This window comes from Lepidochelys kempii, chromosome 1, assembly GCF_965140265.1.
Source record: "Lepidochelys kempii isolate rLepKem1 chromosome 1, rLepKem1.hap2, whole genome shotgun sequence".
NCBI classification, from domain to species: Eukaryota; Metazoa; Chordata; order Testudines; family Cheloniidae; genus Lepidochelys; species Lepidochelys kempii.
The window spans coordinates 259147761-259171084 of record NC_133256.1 but is presented as its reverse complement, the minus strand read 5'-3'; the positions used below and the strand labels follow the sequence as shown (position 1 = coordinate 259171084).

Here is a 23324-nt window from a genome sequence, read left to right as displayed (position 1 = left end):
CATCGTTTATTAGCACTGTAGTGTCCAGGAAGTGGATCTCTTGTGTGGACTGGTCCAGGCTGAGGTTGATGGTGGGATGTAAATTGTTGAAATCATGGTGGAATTCCTCAAGAGCTTTTTTTCCATGGGTCCAAATGATGAAGACATCATCAATGTAGCGCAAGTAGAGTAGGGGCATTAGGGGACAAGGGCTGAGGAAGCGTTGTTCTTGGTCAGCCATAAAAATGTTGGCATACTGTGGGACAATGCAGGTACCCATAGCAGTGCTGCTGATTTGAAGGTATACATTGTCCCCAAATGTGAAATAGTTATGGGTGAGGAGAAAGTCACAAAGTTCAGCCACCAGGTTAGCCGTGATATTATCGGGGATAGTGTTCTTGACGGCTTGTAGTCCATCTTTGTGTGGAATGTTGGTGTAGAGGGCTTCTACATCCATAGTAGCCAGGATGGTGTTATCAGGAAGATCACCGATGGATTGTAGTTTCCTCAGGAAGTCAGTGGTGTCTCAAAGATAGCTGGGAGTGCTGGTCGCTTAGGGCCTGAGGAGGGAGTCTACATAGTCAGACAATCCTGCTGTCAGGGTGCCAATGCCTGAGATGATGGGGCGTCCAGGATTTCCAGGTTTATGGATCTTGGGTAGCAGAATACCGCAGGTCGGGGTTCCAGGGGTGTGTGTGTGGATTTGTTCTTGTGCTTTTTCAGGGAGTTTCTTGAGCAAATGGTGTAGTTTCTTTTGGTAACCCTCAGTGGGATCAGAGGGTAATGGCTTGTAGAAAGTGGTGTTGGAGAGCTGCCTAGCAGCCTCTTGTTCATATTCTGACCTATTCATGAAGACGACAGCACCTCCTTTGTCAGCCTTTTTGATTATGGTGTCAGAGTTGTTTCTGAGGCTGTGGATGGCATTGTGTTCTGCATGGCTGAGGTTATGGGGCAAGTGATGCTGCTTTTCCATAATTCATGTTGTAGGAGTGCTTCAGGTGCAGTGCACTTGAGGGAGTGGCAGAATGGAATCCATTGTAATAGTATCTCATTCCTGTTGATTAAGGAATAGTTTAAGGGAGTCTGACCTATTCATACGGTCTGGAATTATATTAGCTAGCAGTTGTGGTCTAGGCCAGGACACCAAAGTGAAGATAGAAAATAGCAGCGTAACTGCAAGTTGACTCTAAACTCCTGTTTCTGTTCTTTACACACTCCTGCTGAAAGGAGGAGAAAAAGCCTGATCACACTTGAAAATAAATGCCACATAATCTTGGGAGAAAAAGGAAAACTTGGTATCTCTGTCCGCCGTTAGTAACTTGCTGAGAAAGGGCCCCATCCACCTCCTTTCATTCCCTTTCATAATATTTGTGGCATCTGAATTGTCAGGAAAAAAGGACATTTTAATTTCTAATTATTGCTGCCTTTGCAACAGTTTTCCTTCAGCAAATAAAATATATGTAGATAATCTGCCTCTGCTCTAGTGGGTTGAATCAGTAGTTGTGTTAACATCAGTTCAGCTTGGACAGATCACTTTTTTATCATTTGGGAAAGTTGGCAACACCTTTTTTTAGAGACAAACAGTTTGTCAGATATGACACACAGAAAGAAATGGTATTCAGGCAGTGTGTGTCTGTGGGGAGTGAGTATTGTCTGAAAGTATCATGATAACAGTGATATGGCAGCTTCTCCCCTTAAATATGAAGTAACAAGAGATCCTTAGATTCAAAGATTGATACTTGCTTTCGATTGTAAAGCAGAGGGATGCTTTGGCTCTTAGTGCATTTTGCTTGTGTTCATTCCATAAAAATCTGTATTTTGCACTGACCCTTCTATCCCTAAATCCTAACAGGAATGTTGCATCTTCCACCAGTTAGCCATCCTTGCTTTTCAAGGAAAATGTGACTTCTTGATTTCTCTTAGCACTGATCTCTGATCATATTGCAGATTACCCTCAATTGCAGGGATAATAGATGTACAGGAAAACCAAAGCAGACTACAGACAGTTATGGAGTTTAGAGTCATGGGAGCTGTAAGCAACAAAAGGTGACTGGCCCCAATAAAAGTGAAGTCTTGCATCCAGATAGAGGAAATAAGCAGCCCAAATAGAGAGTGGGGGGTAGGAAATGTAACTCAGCAACTGTTCCCATTCATTAAAGGGATTTTTTCCATCCTGTTTCATTAATACTATGCTAACATTGTTTTCATTACATCAATCTCTAACTTTCACAGGGAAGTTTGGAATTGTGTGGCTGGGAGAGGAGGTGTGCAACAGAGGGGTGCTCTCTTAATAAATGGTCCACACTGTGAATATATTTGAGAATTGTTCTGTAGTGACACCTATACAAGAGACCACCTTTATGAGAATATTCAGTCAAGAGACTACCCCAGAATATTCACTGATACCCTGAGTACAACTCTGCTGCACCTGTAATAGAAAACTATCTCCAATAAGTTAAGGATTTGTCAGTCCCTTTAGTGGTTGATTCAGACAAGTTTCATTATATTAAATACCTGAAATGTTTTTAGAAATACAGTGGAACCTGCTTAAAACTAAATTGTATCTAGTAAATCTATAGTGACGCAAAACTGGTTGAAATTCTGTGGCCTGTATTGTGCGAGATGTCAGAGTAGACAATCATAATAGTCCTTTCTGGCCTTAAAATATATGAATATAGGAAAACAAAATTTCCACATCGTTCAGTGTTTTGAAAAATTATACAAGATGCAGTGACCCTTTGCCGGGACTGGCTTTAAGCATCAGCAAAGCCCTGTAACTTATGGGCCAACACTCACTCTCTCCTGGCCAGTGGGACCAGAATGAGAGGCAGCTCGTAGCCTGGATTTCCACTCTGTTGCCCCATCTTTTTCTGGAGAGGAATTCCATGCTGCTTAAATTGAAATTCTGGGGTGAGGGAGAGAAGGGGATTAAATGCTTCACTATAAGAAAGTTTCATTATACCTGTTAAAAATGTATCTCTAGTTTACTTAAGTGAATCTGATGTGTATGAAGTGGTTTCATATATGCTTTCTACCCAAATATACTCAAATACAAGGTATAGCAACTTTGATGAGTCTTCAGCCTCTCATGCTGTCATAAGACTGTCTCAATAGCTGCTCCATTCTTAATAATTCACTATTACGTGTAAGATGCCTTTTGAAAAATACTGGTGATTTACTTGTAACTAGATCTAATGTTCAATAAGTCCTATGTATTACACAGTATTCTTCCTTTAAGGATTTTTATTTAGCAAAGTTGGGGTGATGGTCAGATCTTCTTCTGGGAGACTGAAGAGGAGGAGGTGGTAGTGTTATAAGCTAGGAAAATTAATTTGTTCGTCAGCCTGGAACTACCAAATCCTTCCTCCAGGCAAGTGAAATGTAATTGTTTCATGCTGAACTCAGTGCTGAGGTGCATTGATGAGTGTATCTGATCTGAAACTGAAAACTAAAACTGGCATATGAAATGGATGATTATCTGCTCAGCCAGCCACTTTGGTGAATTTTCTTTTCTGGCTACCTTCAGCTAGTACCATTCTGCACTTCAGGAAGAGAACATATGGTTAATTACATATGTACATTGCCCTTCACCTCCCCCATTCACGTTGGAGTGTAGCTCCTTTAGAGGAAATGAATGGGAGTGGGATGAGAACAGTTTTAATTTTCAGCCTCCTGTCTGAGGTGCTGGTCTGTTGCTTCTCTTGAGATTTTTAAGTGCAGGTTGGATCAGCAGTGTGTCCTTGAAGGAAAGAAATGACATGCATTCTTTATATGGGAGCCTTCCTTCTGCCATGATGTCATGTTTTTGGCAGTGAGAAACAATGGCAGTAACAGTAGTTCATCCTCTTCAGCCCCATTATTGATCCATATCAATTTCTGTTTTGAGACAAACTTATTTTTTGGTCACTTAATTTGTCTTTGGAAATGTTATCTTCTATTTTGTATCATAGGTTCAGCTTTATATTTAAGAAATCAAAAGTAATGGATATAATCTGTATAATGCTCTTTTCTTCTGTGCTTCATACTATCATTACACCACCTCTGTAGTTTCAGGCATTGTCAGATTAGTTAGTTGAATTTTTATATAAATCTTTTAAAAATTAACATACTCTTTTTAAAGCTTAGAACCTGAATTATGAGTTGCTAATTGGGGGTTTCCTTTTGGTCTGTTTGTAAAGTACTGTTATGTCCTGCCTCTCAGGTGGAATTCTAGTCCTGTTTCATTTAGTCTTGTTCATGGGCTTCTCTTTCAGTTTGGTCCTCCCTTCGTAATAGGAAAGGCATGTAGCTTCCTCTTCCATAGCATTCAAATAATTGTGGGCCATGAAAACCCTTTTAGCCAGAGACCTCAGGTGCACAATTAATTTAATCAGAGGGAGGAAATGAAACATGAGATTGTTTTGAACTGCATATAGAAGTCACACGCGTTTGACTTTTCTCTTCTTGGGCAGGCAAAGAGCAGGATAAGGAATGCATCACTTTGTAATCTGGATGTGTAGCATGTACTTGGTAGCCCCAAAGTCCTCTCTGTTCGCAAACCACACTTAAGTAAACCACCAATGTGGTGATTTTTGTGAATTTTTGATAAGGTGAATATAGGTGTGAATTGAACATAGGACTGGGAGCCAGGTGCTCCAGACTTCTGGTCCTGGCTGTTACTGACAGCCTTTATGGAATTGGACAAATTATTTAACCTCTAATTCTCAGTTTCCTTAAATGGAGAATTCTTTCTCTCCTGTTGGCCGTTAAAGATTAATACTTGTAAAGTGTCTCAAAGATGAAAATCACTATGAAAGTATTAATATTTTATTATTATGGACTGAGGCCTAATACTAGTATGGTTTTGGCCTCAGAATAAGCAGTTCACTCTTTCTTATTGACAAAAAGTGTTCCTTTTCTGTCATCACACTTGGTCTCCCACATTTTCTTCCTCTGCTGTGCACAGTCGAAAGGGGAGCCAATTTTCTGTCATATATTAGGAACAGTTCCTAATCTGTTAAGAATAAATAAATTTCAGGGGTGTAGTATTAGTGGAGAGATTTTCCACAGCAGGAAAAGTGTGAGAGTGAGTATAATGAACTATTTGCTTTGTGCCCTGTTAGTGCATTGGCCCAAAGATATAGTCTGTGTATAACTGTATATTATGTATGTTAGAATATGACCGAGAATAGTAGCTGTGTAAGAGGGTGAAGACTCTAATTCTGGCAGTCTGTCAGAATTCAGGTTGGTTTAGTTGTACCATTTGCTGACTTTGCTTGGGACTGATAGCCTTAATTTTTCCAACCCATTTTATGTAAATGCTAAACAGGAGGGTTTGTTTTTTTTAGAAATGTTGGGATAAAATCTCATTCCTACACAGATGTGGAACAGATTGTAATCTCTTCAGTGGCACAGCTTTTAAAATATTTGCAATCTCCAGCAGCTCCATTTTCTAATTTAGTTTATAAAAGCAGCAAGTAAGGATTAGATTTGCATCTGAGAGCCCATGTTCTCAAAAACCGAACAGTGGGAAATATGTGGGGGACAGCATGCAAGTGTAGGGTGACAAATGATATAGAAGGATTTAGAAGTTCCCAGGATTGGTTTAACCCATAAAATTTGAGAGAATGTTAGGGAGTGATGCTCTACTCTCTGTGATGCTCCCACAGGTACTTAGGGTTTTGAGGTACTTCACCACCACCACCTGCCCTTAATGCAAAGCAGTTTTACCTGCCGTATCTCAGCACCCTGAAACCAACAGCTTCTGGCCACAGACAAGCACTGACTTCCAGATCTCTGCAGACCTCTGTGCTCCTCTGAAAGCCATCCCCCTCTGTAGTATCCAGCTAGACACTAGAAACTCTCAGAAATAACCAGGGAAGCTGTCTCCGAAGAGACAGTGTACACACACAGTTTGACTGGCACAACTCAGGACCATATCCTTTATGATAACACAGCATTGGAATCTACTTACTGAAAACACTTACTTAATGAAAACACTTATGTTTATTTATAAAGATTAAGATTTTTAAGAGATTACAAGTAAAAGAAAAGGAATAACATGTTTCTTAGAGTTTAAACTTAATTCTGACAGGCTAAATTTTTGTCTAAAGCAATTTCTCACCGAGAGCAATCTCCCAGCGTCACTAGCCCACGTGACCAGATCAAACTTTCATGAATGCAAAAAGCACTGTCCTTTTGACTTCCTCATTGCAGGATAAGAAAGGGGTCATTTTCCTTTCCTCATATGGTCCAGTAAACTGTTGAAATGTCCCTTTTGAAGTGCACCCCCAGATAAGACTCTTCTCCCATGTTGCTTGTTCAATGTGCTTCCCCCACTGTTGGTTTCACATATTCCTGTCAACCATTTTTCTCATTGTCTTCCTGTGCAAATTGGACTTCCATTGTGTTGGCTATACCATGCTTAATTTACATCAAAGACCGGGATAGGTGAATAGCTATGCTTATATCTGGCAGAAGACCTGTTTGTTCACTCTGCCTTGTTATAGACTTTAAAACATAATTTCAGTGTGTGTATATATACGCTTCTTTATATAGTGTCAGTAGGTACATTTCACAGTGATATTAATGGCTAGTGTGTCATATAAAACACTTTTTGGGGAATTACTGGGAAAGCAGTGTTTTGTTGTCTAGTGAGTTTATCAGACCAGATAGGAGCTTGGTGATATAGACTAGTGAACCCGTTCCCAACTGGCACCAAAGGACCTCTGTATCACACCCTCTGTGGCTGATTTTACTAGTTTATTAGCTGGGAATTTATCTTACTTATGGATTGAGTTGCGATAAATTACAGTGTTAGTGGGCTCAGATACAGTTCAATTGGGCAGCAAGCCTGAGGCTGCTCATAAAGTAGGCATTGCACAGCTGCAGGGAAGACAGCAGGTGTGAGGAGGGGCAGCTATGCAACTGAAATATCAGTTGCCAGTAAAGATTGGTGTGGAGAGATGCAGAGAACTCCGTTTCTCCACAATCTAAGGAGGGAGGTGAATGTGCTGGCTCCACAGCACCACTTTCTAGTTTAGGGGAGCAAGAAATCAAAATTGGAAAGCTAGTCTTGGTTTTGTGCATGGTACTGTGTGAAATTAGGTTTGCTTTTTGTTCATGTTATTGTGGGACAGGAGTCCACATCACAAATTGCTGTAATCTCATTTAATTCTTTTTTTCATCCCGGTTGACGGTCTGAGTGACCAAGAACTGATAGATGAAGAATGAATTCTGTGCTTGTTCTTTTAAGTCTTTACTGCAAAGTTGACTGAGTCCCTAACTTGAGTCCCATTCACATACAACCCTTAACCTGAGTGTAGTTGTGCTTTCAACTCCAGTTGGCTGACCCATCAGGGGGTATAGGCTAAAACTCAAATTAGCAGAACCGGTCAGTTGCTAACATGATGACTGAAATGTGGATGCAGGCTAGCACCACTCAAGTGGCACTAATCTTACAGTGCCTTTCCACAGTTCCCCCCACTATGTGGATAGAAAGGATTGGCAAATTCTCCCACAATTCAGTGGGAAAGAATTTATAAAGTGGCTAAGCTTACTGTAAGTAAATGGAACCCTGGGCTATGCCCCCAGAAGTCTGTTCCACACACATCAGTGCCAGTGTGAGCACGGCAGCTTGAGTGTTGTTTTGAGGTGTCTGCTCTCACTTGAGCTGGGCTAAGTCAAGAGGAATAACTTGAGTTTAGACAAAAAGAAAAGGAGGACTTGTGGCACCTTAGAGACTAACCAATTTATTTGAGTGTAAGCTTTCGTGAGCTACAGCTCACTTCATTCACTGAATGCATCCGATGAAGTGAGCTGTAATACTCCTTTTCTTTTTGCGGATACAGACTAACGCGCCTGCTACTCTGAAACTTGAGTTTATATAACTCAGGTTAACTCTGCAGTGAAAACATACCTAAGTTGGGGTTCCTGCACTTTTGTGCCTGGAAGTGGAGGAGGAGGAGGAGTATGTACTGAGTCCTTGTGCTCTACCTTTTCTACTGTTTCTATGACTGTCCATCTGGTACTAATCACCAGAACAATTCATGTAAAGGCTTTTAAAAGACATAGGTTCAATCTGAAAGGCAGTTTGGCTGCAGGAACAATTGGGTACATAAGAACATAAGAATGGCCATACTAGGTCAGACCAAAGGTCCATCCAGCCCAGTATCCTGTCTGCCGACAGTGGTCAATGCCAGGTGCCCCAGAGGGAGCAAAAACCTAACAGGTAATGATCAAGTGATTTGTTTTAAACCTGCTGCCCATTAATTTCATTTGGTGGTCCCTAGTTCTTATATTATGGGAACAAGTAAATAACTTTTCCTTATTCACTTTCTCCACATCGCTCATGATTTTATAGACCTCTATCATATCCCCCCTGAGTCTCCTCTTTTCCAAAATGAAAAGTCCTAGCCTCTTTAATCTGTCCTCATATGGGACCCATTCCAAACCCCTAATCGTTTTAGTTGCCCTTCTCTGAACCTTTTCCAATGCCAGTATATCTTTTTTGAGATGAGGAGACCACATCTGAACGCAGTATTCAAGATGTGGGCGTACCATGGATTTATATAAGGGCAATAAGATATTCTCCGTCTCTCTCCCTTTTTTAGAATAGAACCTCAGTTGCCACATTCAGATCAGAGACTTGTGCCAGTTGGTAAATTTCCATGCTGTTCAGCCACTCCCAAGTTCCAAGTCACCAGCAAAGGCAAATAACCTATTGTAATCACTGGAGTAGCAGCAGTTTGGCCTGAACATGTAAACAGTGGTGTATAAACATTTCCATTGGATGAAGAAGGTTTATTAGCAAGATGAGACGTCTGCATTTCTTAAAGATGATGACACTCCTTTTTTTTCTTCCGAAAAACTTAGGTGGTAGAATTTTGCCTGCAGTGGTTTCTTATAGTTACAGGCAAAAAGGAGTGGAAAAGTACGTACTTTTTGACCATGTCCTGGTAGAGGCAGGCAGTAAAGGCAATCTAATTAAAATATTCTCCATCAATAATGAACAGTTATCAGATTAATCTTTGCTCTGTGACTGAGACACTGAAAATCTTTTCCCATTGCTTCTTCTCTTCAGGCTCTTAAAATCAAAAAAGGACATGTTAAGTGTTACCCAGTGACCAAAAATTGACAGGCCAGCAGTAGTTCAGCTGAAAGGCCTCACCAGCTCCTCTCAATTTTCATGTAAGTGGAGTTGCTCTAGAGGTCACTTACAGTCTACTGGTAAAAGAAAAAGGGAGATTGCAAATGGAGTAGGGAGTTGTAAATAAGAGTTATCAGTACAATATGTTGGAAATAAAAAAATCGCAGGAAATGCACACGCATGAATGTTCTTCAGAGCTTTCCATTACCCAATGTTTAGGGCACAATCTCCATAAATAATATAAGGAAGTCTAGCAGAATCATCTTAGGAAATCAGTAGATAACAAGGCTTTTTATGCAGCAAAGTGAGAGACTAAACTTTTGTCTTATATCATTCTCTACCTTTGTGTTTAGGAGACTTTCCAAGGTGTTTTGAGTCTTCAGGAATAATTTTTTTAGCCTTGCCTAGCCTAGGAAAATTAGGATCTGTTTGTCAGTGTAGCCTCACCAGTGCTAGCAATGGTGGAGGAGCAGTGTGGATGTGAGACCAGCATATATATTCTCCCCCCCTCCTTTGTTGGGTTGTAAGTACAATCCCGTGAATTTGTCAGAATCTTTCTAAAAAGATGTTTTGACTTCTGCTACGTGTCCATTTTCGTAAGCAGGCATTTTGTGTTGACATTTAAATGGTCAGAAGTAGGTCTAGAAATTAATAACTCATTGAGGTGAATGTTGTAAGGAGTGGGGGCCATCTTGGCTGGTTTGGCTGGCAAGGCTGGACAGTGCTACAGTATACAGAGTTCACGTGAAGGATAGAAATGTTTTTCACAATGACAGTTCAAATTCTGTCTGAAGATCTTAAAATGGCAAGATCTTCAAGTTTAATATTTGCGTCAGTTTAGATTAGTGTGGTAATAGTTTAACCACCTTGCAGTGTGCTGCCTCCAGGACAGTAGTTGGCCAGGTAGAAGTGGAATTCTTTCTAAAAAATTTATAATTTTGCTGTTGCCTTGGACATGTGTTTCTCTTCTCAGCTTTTATGCAGTGGAGTGAGTTTTTTTTACATTTGGGCCTGTCTCGTAACTGTCCAAGCACCTAAGTGTAGGTCACATGTTTCTTCAGTCCTCTTGACCCTATCCCTTCTGTTGCTCATAATATGTTCTTTTGCACATTCCCTACATTTTTCAGCCTTGCTCTGTTACTTCATAATGGCTCCAGGACTGTCAGGTCTGAAGCCTGTACAGTGAGAAGCAGAGGCTGTTTTTTTTCCAGAGATGATGTGATAATCTGCCACTGACTGCAGTCATTTCCTCCACCTCTTTAGTGTGGTGGTAGTGATGTTTTTGTAGCCCTTACTATAAACAGAAATGTATTTTGGAGTAGAAAGCAGAATAAAGTTTTGTATCTGAGGCTATGTCTACACTACTGCGGTAAGTCAACCTACGCTACACAACTCCAGCGATGCGAATAACGTAAGTCTCCCGTTGACTTACCTTATTCTTCTTGTTGGGGGTAGAGTACATGGGTTGACTGGAGAGCGATCTGCTGTCAATTTGGTGGGTCTTCATTAGACCCGCTAAATCGACTGCCAGTGGATTGATCTCAGAGCGTTGATCCCGGCTGTAGTGTAGATGTAGCCTGAGTCCTTTGTATGGCTACTCATCATTTTATTATGAAAGTTATATGTATGGAGGATGGATGTGAGTGAGGAGAGCCCACAGTTAGTGGTTGGAAACCTGTTTCCATCCTTACTGTCTTCTCATTAAGATGGCAGGCTTTAAGGAGGATCTGAAATAATGACTAACCTTAGTTTCTGGTCCGCTTTAGTTAGTGTTTCTGCCGTATGTTCATGTTCAGTCTATGGCACCAAGCAAAAATAGGGGTTTTTAACGTTCACATGTTTAACTCAGCATCTCACATAAGGTTTCAAGAAAAAGTCTGCAGAAATATAAGATTTCTGTTGCAATCTTGGCAAAGTCATGCCATGTATGCTGCTTTTGTCTTCTCTTCTCTTCTGTTTGGATGGGTAACATGAAGAAATAAACTAGTCATAATGTTCTCCCAGATTCCTCATTCTATGTTTAGGGCTTGACTGGTTGAGGGAGAGGCAGCTTGTGTACTGAATATTGTTGGCACTCAAGGTCTCAAGACAGTGTGGTCCTTGGAACAGAAAGATCAACAAAACTGAACTAGAAGTGATTCTTTGGCAGTGCTAAGGGTGCAACTGCCAAAATGGTAGGTGGTATTTACCTGTTTCAATCCTACTTTTGTCAATGTGTGTACCAAAATACTTAAAGGTAGTGACAAGAAACCCTCTGGGAGGAACTCTGTCTCATGCTAAGACAGAATGTAGGCTGTTTTGTGTATGAAGAGCCTTGAATTTGTGTTCGTTTTTTCCCTTTTCAGTGATCAGAGGTTGCTGCTGGCATGGAACCAAACTGTGTTTGTTTGTGGGAACTGTAAGCAAGGTATGTATAAACATATTTCCCCTCTATCCTCTCCAGTCTTATACCTTTGTTTTCAAATCTATTTGCTCTTTTGTATTATATCTTTATATTTACCATTGCTTTGTTGGCACTATCCGTGATGGTCACTGTCATTGCCCTACTCCACTGAAGATGGAATTTTGGAAATCCATATAGACATGAGACCTGACAGCTTCCCAGAAGAGATAAAAACACAGGACACAGCTATACTAGTACCATGTCAAGTGTAAACAGACTTTGACATTCTGTTGTAGTTACATCTAACACTGAGAGCATCCATTTTTTCTAGTCATCAGAAAGTTAGTTGTACCTTGCTGAAGAGCCCAGTTTGTATTGTTTTGTCCAAACAACGTTGTTTCTACCCATACTGTTTCAGCTGCTGGTCTCAGTACAGAGAAGTGTGTTAAATACAGTATGTTCATATGGGATGTTTTCCTGTACTGAGACTGTTCTATATAAATTCTTATACCAGGCTTGTATCTGAACGCCTTCATGGTAGGTAGGCTGGCTCACTCAGTTGTACACAACAAGGGGATTCTGTCTACACAGAAGAATTGCCATATTAGAACTCAATTATGGCCTGGCACTTGTGATATAAACCTGCCCAAAAGAAGGGATGATGCAGGGTAGGCCTCAGGATCAGGAGCCATGTGTTAAACAATCATTTTTGGCCATAGGCTAAATGTAGTCATCTGTATCTGTTACAGCCTGGTTACTAACTTGATAAAAGTTTACTGTAGTGGAGTCCAAAGAGATAGAAAAGCATTAGTTCATTTCTAGTAGCACTGACAGGAAGGCTGTAAAGCCAGGCTTAAGGCTTGTTTTAGATTTCTCCAATGTTCTGGTTCAGTATTACTCCTTTTTTTTGGAGGGGGAAAAAGAGCCAGCCTATTTGACTGTAGTGGAGGCTGAATCCTTTACCGCAGAATTGGTAAAGTATGGGCAACACCAATGCAAACTTCTCCCACATTATTTATTACCCATTTATTCTCCACCAGTGTGCCTTAGGTCTCAAGTGATAGGGCCACGTTTAGGGTTGAGAAGAATAAATTTCCCCGCCTATTGAGTCCTTAATACCTTTGGCTAACACACCAATCATCTTGGGTGGAATGTTAAAATGTTCTAAAGGAGTGGTGGGAAGCCCTTGGGATGCCCGTCAGGGTAATCCGCTGGCAGGCTGCAAGACCGTTTCTTTACATTGACCATCCGCAGGCACAGTCGCCCACAACTCCCAGTGGCTGCAGTTTGCTGTTCCCAGCCAATGGGAGCTGCGGGAAGCAGCGGCCTGCACGTCCCTGCGGCCTACGCAGCTTCCTGCAGCTCCCATTGGCCAGGAACGGCGAACCGTGGCCACTGGGAGCTGCGGGTGGCCGTGCCTGTGGACGGTCAATGTAAAGAAACTGTCTTGCAGACTGCCAGCGGATTACCCTGACGGTCAATGTAAACAAATTGTCTCGCGGCCCACCAGTGGATTACCCATATGGGCTGCAGTTTGCCCATCACTGTTCTAAAGCATACCAGGATCATTGCTGCAGATGAAACTGCCTAGACAGTTGCAATAGCTGGAAATCCATAGGTTGATGTAGGCAGGTGTCACAATGGAAATAAAAGGAGTAAAAGATCTTGGATAATTTGGTATCATATTCTGGCCTTGATATTGAAATAGATGTCATGTTAGTATTCAGAGAGCTGAAAACCATATTGAAGAAACTGGGATTCCAAATTGGGGACCACTGAGGGGGAAGGTAGGGAAGTTAAACTCAGATTGGTGTAACTCCTGGGGATTCCACATCATGTGAGATTCTCATGATTAGAGAGAGTGAATGGGCCTAGAAAACTTCTGGCAGTCTCTGCTCTTGACCACACGGATGGGTTAGTCTGATTTTAAAAAAACTTCAGGGAGTATACCTCTTCAGTACCTGTAAATTAGTATTCCTCCAAATCCTCTGCTTTCCACAGTAAAGGTCTTGTATTAATAACTCACCAGCCTATGTGAATGAAATAAACCTGGCCCTTTGCTCTGCTCTTGAATGGTAGTGGTTGCTCTAGAATGCCAGAGAAAATTATTTTATACTATGGCTGAAACCTTTAAAGGAATATTGCACAAAGTGGGCAGTAAATTGTACCACAAACAATATTTGAGCTGTGTATAAATGGGATTAGATGCTCATTTGGTGACTTTTACCAGTTCAAAGTTTAATAGATTGCTGCTCTTGAATTGTAAGGAATTCTTCCCCTCACACCCACTGCAGGGCTTTAGTACAGACTTTGATGGGAAAAAGAGGTTATTTTCATGTTTTTGAGCAGGATTAGTTTTAGTAAATACCACATCATGAGTTTCCTAAAACAGTGACAAGTGACACTTCTGATACCGCAGTCCTTTGTTTTAATGTCCACCCAGGCTTCTGTTGCAATGTTCGAAGAGTTTGAAAGCCACAGAATGCCTCCTATAAGCATTGGATTATGAAATGTATTTGAAAATATTTGGGATTCTGGTCTGTATTTCTGAACCTGCTATTCATGTATTCAAGAAATAAATGGTCATTTGACAATTATTTTTATGAGCTTTTGTTTAAACCTTTATCACTGCTGGACTGAGTAAAATGAATGTGAATTTTTTTGAGGAAAATTTCTATAGAGCATTAGAAATATGGTCCTGGATGAGAGTGGGTTTTTTAAGGCTAATGGGGGAATTGCCTTTATCTACATGGATTTATCAGCCATTGTACAGATGATGCTGTTTTTGATGCAATTACGCAGACATGCTCATTCTTGCTCCTTCTCCTTCTAAGCCCTAACAAACAGCTGTTCAGACCTTTTAGTCTGATAAGATTTCTTGCTATTTCCTTGCTGGCCCCAACATGTTTTGTTTTGGATCTTATATTGGCAGATTTGCTCAAGGCAACAGTGAAAAGATTTCAGGTGATCTTCAAAGATGGCCTGTCCCCTACTCTTTAAGGTAATTGGGGCAGGATACAGTCGTGGCACCACACCCATCTGTTCCTTATCAACTTTTCTGTTTGCATGTGTTGCAAGAATGTTTTTTTTGTTTTGTTTTTTGTTTTTTAAATGAAGGCCTGGAGGATGGTGACTCAAGGAATCAGGGATGGGATAAACACAACCTTTCACCTTGGAGTCACTGGTCTAATCCAGCCTATGGTTAATAGTAACTGAAAATGGTTCATTTGCTTTTATGAAATGAGTTGATCACAGTCCTGTTCCCAGAGGACCAGTGTCTGAATTTTATGTTTACATATAATAATAAAAAAATTGCGCTAATTAATAGATCATGTCATGGGCATTCTCTGCAGCAGAGGCTGTCATTTACCTTAAGGTGAGTTCCCCGACGTCAGAGATGTTGCACGCTGTCGAGATGCAGAGTTTGTGAGAAGCTTGCACTACTGCTGCCTGTGCTATAGTATAGACAGCTATGGTGTCAGTCTTCAGGCCAATCTGCCCAGACCTAAATTTACTGGAAAAATAGTCCTGTCTCCATGTGTTGCCTACTTGCAATCTAAGTGGAAGTATACTGAATACTTTCCTTACTATATCATTTTGGAGACCCTTGTGGAGGTAACTTCCTTCATATCCAAAGATAAAAGGAAAGATTGAGAATTGCTTCACTTCTGGAGAACCTCTTACTGGGCAAGCCATGGATTGACATTGACTTAGTGTGGCTAGAATGGAGGGAAATGGAAGGAGGCATATTGAAAGAAGTGGTTGAGCTAGCAAATTAACATTATCCAGTCCCTCTACGATAGTCTTGTATCTGATTTTTTTAAGTCAGTGGTCTCCAGCCTTTTTACGCCCAAGATCACTTTTTGAGTTTAAGGGCAACCCAGGATCTACCCCGCCCCTTCCCCAAAGGCTCGCCCCACTCACTCCATCTCCCCCTCTCTCTGTCACTCGCTCTCCCCCACCTCACTCTGTTTCACCGGGCTGGGGTGGAGTGTGGAAAGGGATGTGGGCTCTGGGTTGGGACCGAAGGGTTTGCAGTATGGGAGGGGGCCCTGGGCTGAGCCTGGGGCAGTGGTGGCCACCTGAGCCTGAGAAGGAGCTGGAATTTACCAATGTACATTGCCAAAGAGACACAGTAATACGTCAGCAGCCTCCCATTAGCTCCCCCACTCCCAGCACCTCCCACCCACCAGCAACCCTGCTGATCAGAACCTCCCCCTCTCTCTCGACTCCTCCTGATCAGCTGTTTTGTGGCATGCAGGAGGTTCTGGGGCGGGGGGAGGAGCAAGGGCACGGCAGGGGAGGGGGAGGGAAGGGGTGGAGTGGGGGCAGGGCCTGTGGCAGAGCCAGGGGTTGAGAGGTGAGCATTTCCCGGCACATTGGAAAGTTGGCACCTGTAGCTCCTGCCCCAGAGTTGGTGCCTATACAAGGAGCCGCATATTAACTTCTGAAGAGCCGCATGTGGCTCTGGAGCCACAGGTTGGCCACCCCTGCAGTAGGCGGTGAGGGTGCAAGTTCTGGGAGGGAGTTTGGGTGCAGGAGGGGGCTACAGGCTGGGTCAGAGTGTTGGGGTGGAGGACAGGGTGCTGGCTCTGGGCGGGGGGGGAATCAGGGCTGGGGTTTGGGCTGCAGGAGGGGGTTTGGGGTGCAGGCTCCGGGAGGGGGCTCTGGGCTGGGGGTTGGGGTATGGCCTCCTGCTGGGCAGCACTTACCTCCGTCAGCTCCCGGTTGGTGGTGCAGCGTGGCTGCCTACCCCAGCCCCACACCTCTCCCAGAAGGGGTCAATCTGCTCCTGTGGCCCCTGGCGGGGGCGCGGGTGGGCAGCACATGGTAATGTGCGCTGCCCCTCTCTGCAAGCACTGTCCCCACAGCTCCATTGGCCACAGCTCCCCGTTCCTGGCCAATGGGAGCTGCGGGGGCAGTGCTTGGAGGCAGGAGCAGTGCGTGGAGGGATACCCGCCCCCCCGAGTGGCGTGGGACCAGGGCAGGCAGGGAGTCTGTCTTAGCAGCAGCCCCGCTGCGCTGCAGGAGATCGTGATCATCTGGGAGATCCTCTAGGATTGACCAGTTGATTGCAATCGACCAGTTGGTGACCACTGGTTTAAGGGATGCTGTGTCTGAGTTTGAAATTCAGAATTTGTTGTCAGCCACAAAAAGTCCCATTGGGGGATTTTCTTGGAGACCATTTGGATATTTAATTGCTTTCTCCTTCAGATCATTAAACAGTGTTTCAGGGCTAACAGAAATCTTGGAAACCAGGACTTGGTTTCACTCGAATATGCATATAGCTGTCTTCAAGCAGCTTCAGAGCAAGGGAGGGTATTTTTACCAAGAAGCAGTCAGGAACTGGGACAGTTAGCTCTGAAAGATTGTATAGTATGTCTTTAGAAAAACTCTCCACTGAAGACATTTGTGTAAAATACTACATTGGGGAGGCAAGTGGGAACAGAAGTGTTGCTTCCCATCCGAACTTTCTTAACCAAAGAGGATTTCCTTATTTCTGTCTCTTATTTTTGGAATTGAGGAGAAAATCTGATCAGGGTTAAATTTCTGTAATAGCCTCATGTCCTTTGTTTTTGTGTAAATACCATGTTCTTCTGTGGCTGGGATTCCAGTGGTGTCGGAGCAAGCCTGTGCTTCCTTATGGAGTGCACACATGATCTTTGTTTTATAACTGTTTCCTGTGTTTTACTTTACTATAACTCTCTGAAGTCCTGAACAATCTGGCACAAGACTCTATACTTAGAGATATCTAAGTGATCAGATATTCAATGGCAGTTGCTTTTGGAATTTTGTATAATCTTTCCAAAACATTTTAGACTCTGTGGCTCAGTCTTCCCTTCTCTCTGCTCCAGCAGCCTTCAGCTTCACCAGTTTCTTTGCTCCTTTGTGGCTTTGGCAACCATTAGCCAATTAATTATCAATGTAAGTTAAAAAAAATTTAATGGGGTAGGGGACACAGACATTTCAGAACTTAGTAGTGTAGCAGCTGAGCAACCATAGGCCACTACATTTACTATGATTAGCCACTGATATTTGTGGATAATAAGCAGAGCACTCATGAGATTTTATTTAGCAGTATCTCAATTTAACATATTGCTGATGCTGCCATTTGCTTCAGATTTCCCTTCTCCTGGATTATTCTGCTGAGTTGTGATGATCTGGAGGCACTGATGCCTCTGGGCACAACATGACTGTGTCTCTTCCTTCTGTTCATTCATCTCAAAGCCTGATCCACTTAAAGCCACTCTGCTCCAAGATTACCTCTTCTTTTGGCTGGCTGATCACAGCTGGCACAATCGTTTAACAGAAGGCTGTTCTTAAGTTTTAAAAAAAAGTGACTACCTCTTCCTAAAATAGCCCAGCTGTACATGCATGCTGCTGCTGTTAGCTGCTCCAGGTTGCTTAGCAATTCTTAAATTGATAGAAATTGCTATTACTCTGGCAACACTGCAAATGCGAACAGATTTCAAGGAGAAAAAAAATGGGAAATGCTGTTCATAGCAGTATTGTCACTTGACTAGGAAAACGTATGGTGGGTTTTTCTTTCTTCCTCTTTTCACCTCCCCCCATTTTTAAATCTGTTTTGTCCTGAAGGGTTTCTGTTAGTATTTACTGGCATTTCATATTGGGGAAACTATTGCTGTTTTTTTAATTAATTAAAATATTCAGTGGTAAGGACTGAATTCCTTCCCTACTATGTGAAACTATCACTGAAACCCATGGGAGGTCCATGCATTGAGCATCTACAGCACTGGGACTCTAATGAATGTGTGTATGTATTTGGGTAGAGAGACTGTAGGAACACTTGATCTCTCTCTCACCTCCCTGGAAAGTAGTCCACTTCTCTCTGGCAGTATGTTAGTCTCCAGCAAGTTTATCAAAAATATTATTGATATCTATGTAACGATCCTAAATCTTGAAATTTGTTTGTGTGGCCGCTACTATAGGCTAAATTTCAGAGTAGCAGCTGTGTTAGTCTGTATCCGCAAAAAGAAAAGGAGTACTTGTGGTACCTTAGAGACTAACCAATTTATTTGAGCATAAGATAAGTCTCTCTTGAATTTGGAGTGGTCTGATGCATTCAAAACCCAGAAGACAATGGGGCATAATCTCCCCCTGGGGGGAGAGGACAGTCTTTTTTTTCTCATTATCTGCATGACCAACACTCCAGTTTTCATTGACTGATTCCAGAGACAATTGTTTCTGTCCTTAAATGGAGAGTTGTTGTGACCCAAGTCTTTTGACTGACAGGGAAATAGGGTTAAAATCTCAGAAGACCCTCATTCCCCAAAACTCTTATTGGCTCCTTATTTTTATGTAAGGATTCTCCATCAATCTTCTAGCTCAATTCAGTTCTTCATGTTGTTGTATATTTGCTTCTGTGCAGAATGCTCTTATTTTTTTTAAAAAGAGTGACAGCACAACAAAAATTTTAAATATTTAATTATCTTCTAAATATTAATGTGTGTAACTGACAGCTCACTGTAAAACGCTCTTGTTGTGCATGTGGCATGAGGGATTGCTACTGAAAAGATCAAGCTTCTGGCTATAGAAGTCAAGATTCAGCATCTTTTGCATACAGCATTTGAAGCACCATACCAAATTCTGTCAAACAAAACTAACTTTTAACAAACCACCACACCTGCTTCTTCCCTAGGTGATGGTTGAATCTCATCAGTCTTTGCATCCTAGTATTCGCAAAATATCTGCTTTTCCTGAGACTTGTAGGGGCATTGACTGTCAGGAGCACTCAAGATGCAATGAGCTTGGGTTGCTGCATTTGTCAGACTGCTGTTTTTCCTTTGCAGTCACTGTTTGTAAAGTGGTCCACAATGTGGAACAGAACCCCACAAAAGGGAGACACCCTCTATAAGAATTAAATACAGTGCAGTCAGGGATTTAGAGTAACCCATTTGCTCTCATTGCTCATATCCATTTGAAAGTAGCACTTATGTTTCTGTTAAAGAGGAAATGTACTTAGGAAGGTGTAGGCATATTTTAAATAAAGTGTGATGTAAAACCAAATACAGTACTTCATATTGCAGCAGACTTGTTTCACTTCACTAGAGTCTTGTCAGAACAAGCACTGATTTCCTTTGACTTCTTCATAGTCTTTTCTGCTTCCACCTCCTTTCCCTTGCTTGTTCTGATTAGACCATGACCTGGGATCTGAGGGATGAATATATGACAACATAGGTGAAATAACTCGGTATGCAATTTGCCACCAGTTCTCAGTATTTATTTGTGCATGTGCTGTGTTTGCAGTGTTGTAGCCATGTTGGTCCCAAGATAGAAGAGAGACAAAATGGACAAGTTATTAAGCATTCTTCTGAGAAAAAGTTACTACAACTTAGTACTTTGGTATTAGTTTTCAAAGTGCTTTGCAAACATTAATCATCTCTGAGATGGGGGAAGAAAGGGAAATGGAAGCAAAGTAATTGAAACCTTGCCTACAAAAGGGGAATGGGAAAGCAGTTTGAACCAATTTCAAACTGGTTCAGGTTAATAGTTTATGTGCTGGCCATTTGGATCAATATACATGCCAAGAGTGGGAAGGCTGTGGAAATCTTTAACTAAAAAAGTTTCTATTTTTTTTGATTGAACAGTAAGTTCTGCACCAGGTTTAGGGCTTGGCTACGCTTGCGTGTTCGAGCGCATTAAAGCAGCCCCAGGCGTCCTAACTCATGACATGTCCACACTGGCAAGGCACGTAGAGTGCCCGGACTCCGCGGCTGGAGCGCTCCTGGTAATCCACCTCAACAAGAGGCATAAAGCTTGCTGCGCCCCAGCTGGAGTGCCGCAACGCCAGTGTGGATGCCCTGGTCTGTTAATGCGCTCTGATTGGCTTCCAGAAGTGTCCCACAATGCCTATTCTAGCCACTCTGGTTATCACTTTGAACTCTACTGCCCTGCCCTCAGATGACCAACCATCAGACCTGCCCTTTAAATTCCCTTGGAATTTTGAAAATCCCCTTCCTCTTTGCTCAGCAAGGCTTGGAGTGTTCTCAGTGAATCTTTGCAGGACCATGCCTCCACGTGCCAGGCTATCCCCAGTATGGAGCAATGGCGAGGTGCTGGTCCTCATCAGTGTTTGTGGGGAGGAAGCTGTCCAGTCCCAGCTGCGCTCGAGCCGTAGGAATTACGATACCTTCAGGCAGATATCAAGGGACATGATGGAAAGGGTCCATGACCGGGACACACAGCAGTGCAGGGTTAAAGTGAAGGAGCTGCGGAATGCCTACCGCAAAGCCCACAATGCAAACTGCTGCTCAAGTGCTGCCCCTGCGACCTGCCGTTTCTACAAAGAGCTGGACGCTATACTTGGGGCTGACCTCACCTCCACTCCGAGGCTCACCATGGACACTTCAGAGCCCAGTTCAACAAGGCAGAAGGAGGAGGAGGAAAGTGGGAGCAAGGGTGCTGAGGAGGAGGGAGACACCCTGGCATCCCTAGATGCATGCAGCCAGGAGCTGCTCTCAAGCCAAGAGGAAGGTAGCCAGTCACAGTGGCCGGTGCTTGGGGAAGGACAAACACCCGAGGAAGTGCCCGGTAAGTGGCTTTTATTTCGGGAAGGAAGTTGTTTGGTGCAGGCACTTAGGGCGAGGAGGGTTAGGGCTGCATGCGTGCCTAGATGCGGAATAGGGTGTTGATGTGCTTTCTCACATTGTGGTAATTGGCCTCAGTGATATCTTCAAAGGTCTCATGCAGAAGCTGGGCAATGCACTTGCACAGGTTCCTTGGGAGAGCTTCTGTGCTCCTTGTCCCAGTCAGGCTAACATATCCGCGCCGCTGTGCCGTGAGGGGCGGGGGTCCATTGCTGCACACAGGCAAGCTGCATATGGGCCAGGGCGGAAGCTGCATTGTAGTAGAAGACCCTCCCTTGTTTTCCAGGTCACCCTGAGCAGCGAGATATCTTCCAGGATGAAATCCTTTGGAAAATGTGGGGACAGTGTTCAGTATAGGGGCCCCCTGCAACTGTTGGCTCTCCCCAAGGCACAGGACCCCAGAGGACAGTACGACAGTGAAACAATCAGTCCCCCTCGACCCTGTGCTTGCTGATCATTTTGGGGCTCCTGTGGGTTATGTGCGCTCGCTTTGGGATGGGCAAATTCTGCTATTGTGTAGACTGTGCTTGTCTTTAAGTATGGACAAATCATTGCTCTCTCTTGTGTGAACAATGCTGCCTCTGTTAAATGTTGCATTTTGCCTTTACAGATGCAACCTTGAGATCTCAGCCGTCTGTGTTATCACCGGCCAAAAGACTCCAAAGAATTAGTAAGAGGCCATGTAGAAGCAAAGAGGACATTATAGAATCATAGAATATCAGGGTTGGAAGGGACCTCAGGAGGTCATCTAGTCCAACTCCCTGCTTAAAGCAGGACCAATCCCCAACTAAATCATCCCAGCCAGGGCTTTGTCAAGCCTGACCTTAAAAACTTCTAAGGAAGGAGATTCCACCACCTCCCTAGGTAACGCATTCCAGTGTTTCACCACCCTCCTAGTGAAAAAGTTTTTCCTAATATCCAATCTAAATGTCCCCCACTGCAACTTGAGACCATTACTCTTTGTTCTGTCATCAGCTCTCACTGAGAACAGTCTAGATCCATCCTCTTTGGAACCCCCTTTCAGGTAGTTGAAAGCAGCTATCAAATCCCCCCTCATTCTTCTCTTCTGCAGACTAAACAATCCCAGTTCCCTCAGCCTCTCCTCATAAGTCATGTGTTCCAGTCCCCTAATCATTTTTGTTGTCCTCCGCTGGACGTTTTCCAATTTTTCCACATCCTTCTTGTAGTGTGGGGCCCAAAACTGGACACAGTACTCCAGATGAGGCCTCACCAATGTCGAATAGAGGGGAACGATCACGTCCCTCGATCTGCTGGCAATGCCCCTACTTATATATCCCAAAATGCCATTGGCGTTCTTGGCAACAAGGGCACACTGTTGACTCATATCCAGCTTCTCGTCCACTGTAACCCCTAGGTCCTTTTCTGCAGAACTGCTGCCTAGCCATTCGGTCCCTAGTCTGTAGCGGTGCATGGAATTCCTCCGTCCTAAGTGCAGGACTCTGCACTTGTCCTTGTTGAACCTCATCAGATTTCTTTTGGCCCAATCCTCTAATTTGTCTAGGGTCCTCTGTATCCCATCCCTACCCTCCAGTGTATCTACCTCTCCTCCCAGTTTAGTGTCATCTGCAAACTTGCTGAGGGTGCAATCCATGCCATCCTCCAGATCATTAATGAAGATATTGAACAAAACCGGCCCGAGGACCGACCCTTGGGGCACTCCACTTGATACAGACTCCCAACTAGATATGGAGCCATTGATCACTACCCGTTGAGCCCGACAATCAAGCCAGCTTTCTATCCACCTTATCGTCCATTCATCCAGCCCATACTACTTTAACTTACTGGCAAGAATACTGTGGGAGACCATGTCAAAAGCTTTGCTAAAGTCAAGGAACAACACGTCCACTGCATTCCCCTCATCCACCGAGCCAGTTATCTCGTCATAGAAGGCAATTAGATGAGTCAGCATGACTTGCCCTTGGTGAATCCATGCTGACTGTTCCTGATCACTTTCCTCTCCTCTAAGTGCTTCAGAATTGATTTCTTGAGGACCTGCTCCATGATTTTTCCAGGGAGTGAGGTGAGGCTGACTGGCCTGTAGTTCCCAGGATCCTCCTCCTTCCCTTTTTTAAAGATGGGCACTACATTAGCCTTTTTCCAGTTGTCCGCGACCTCCCCCGATCGCCATGAGTTTTCAAAGATAATGGCCGATGGCTCTGCAGTCACATCCGCCAACTCCTTTAGCACTCTCAGATGCAGCGCATCT

At 43.2% G+C, this 23324-nt stretch overlaps 1 protein-coding gene across 3 annotated transcripts in view; it reads left to right on the top strand.

The window, feature by feature from the left end:
* The window catches only part of MRTFA (myocardin related transcription factor A), a 180117-nt gene that overhangs the window by 3606 nt on the left and 153187 nt on the right, over positions 1-23324 (top strand). For all 3 annotated transcript variants that reach the window (XM_073327034.1, XM_073327035.1, XM_073327033.1), the window contains exons 2-3: positions 11452-11513; positions 14422-14490. In XM_073327034.1, the coding sequence (XP_073183135.1) occupies positions 14467-14490 (24 nt within the window). In that variant the 5' untranslated portion in view covers positions 11452-11513; positions 14422-14466. The remainder of the gene's footprint in view (positions 1-11451; positions 11514-14421; positions 14491-23324) is intronic.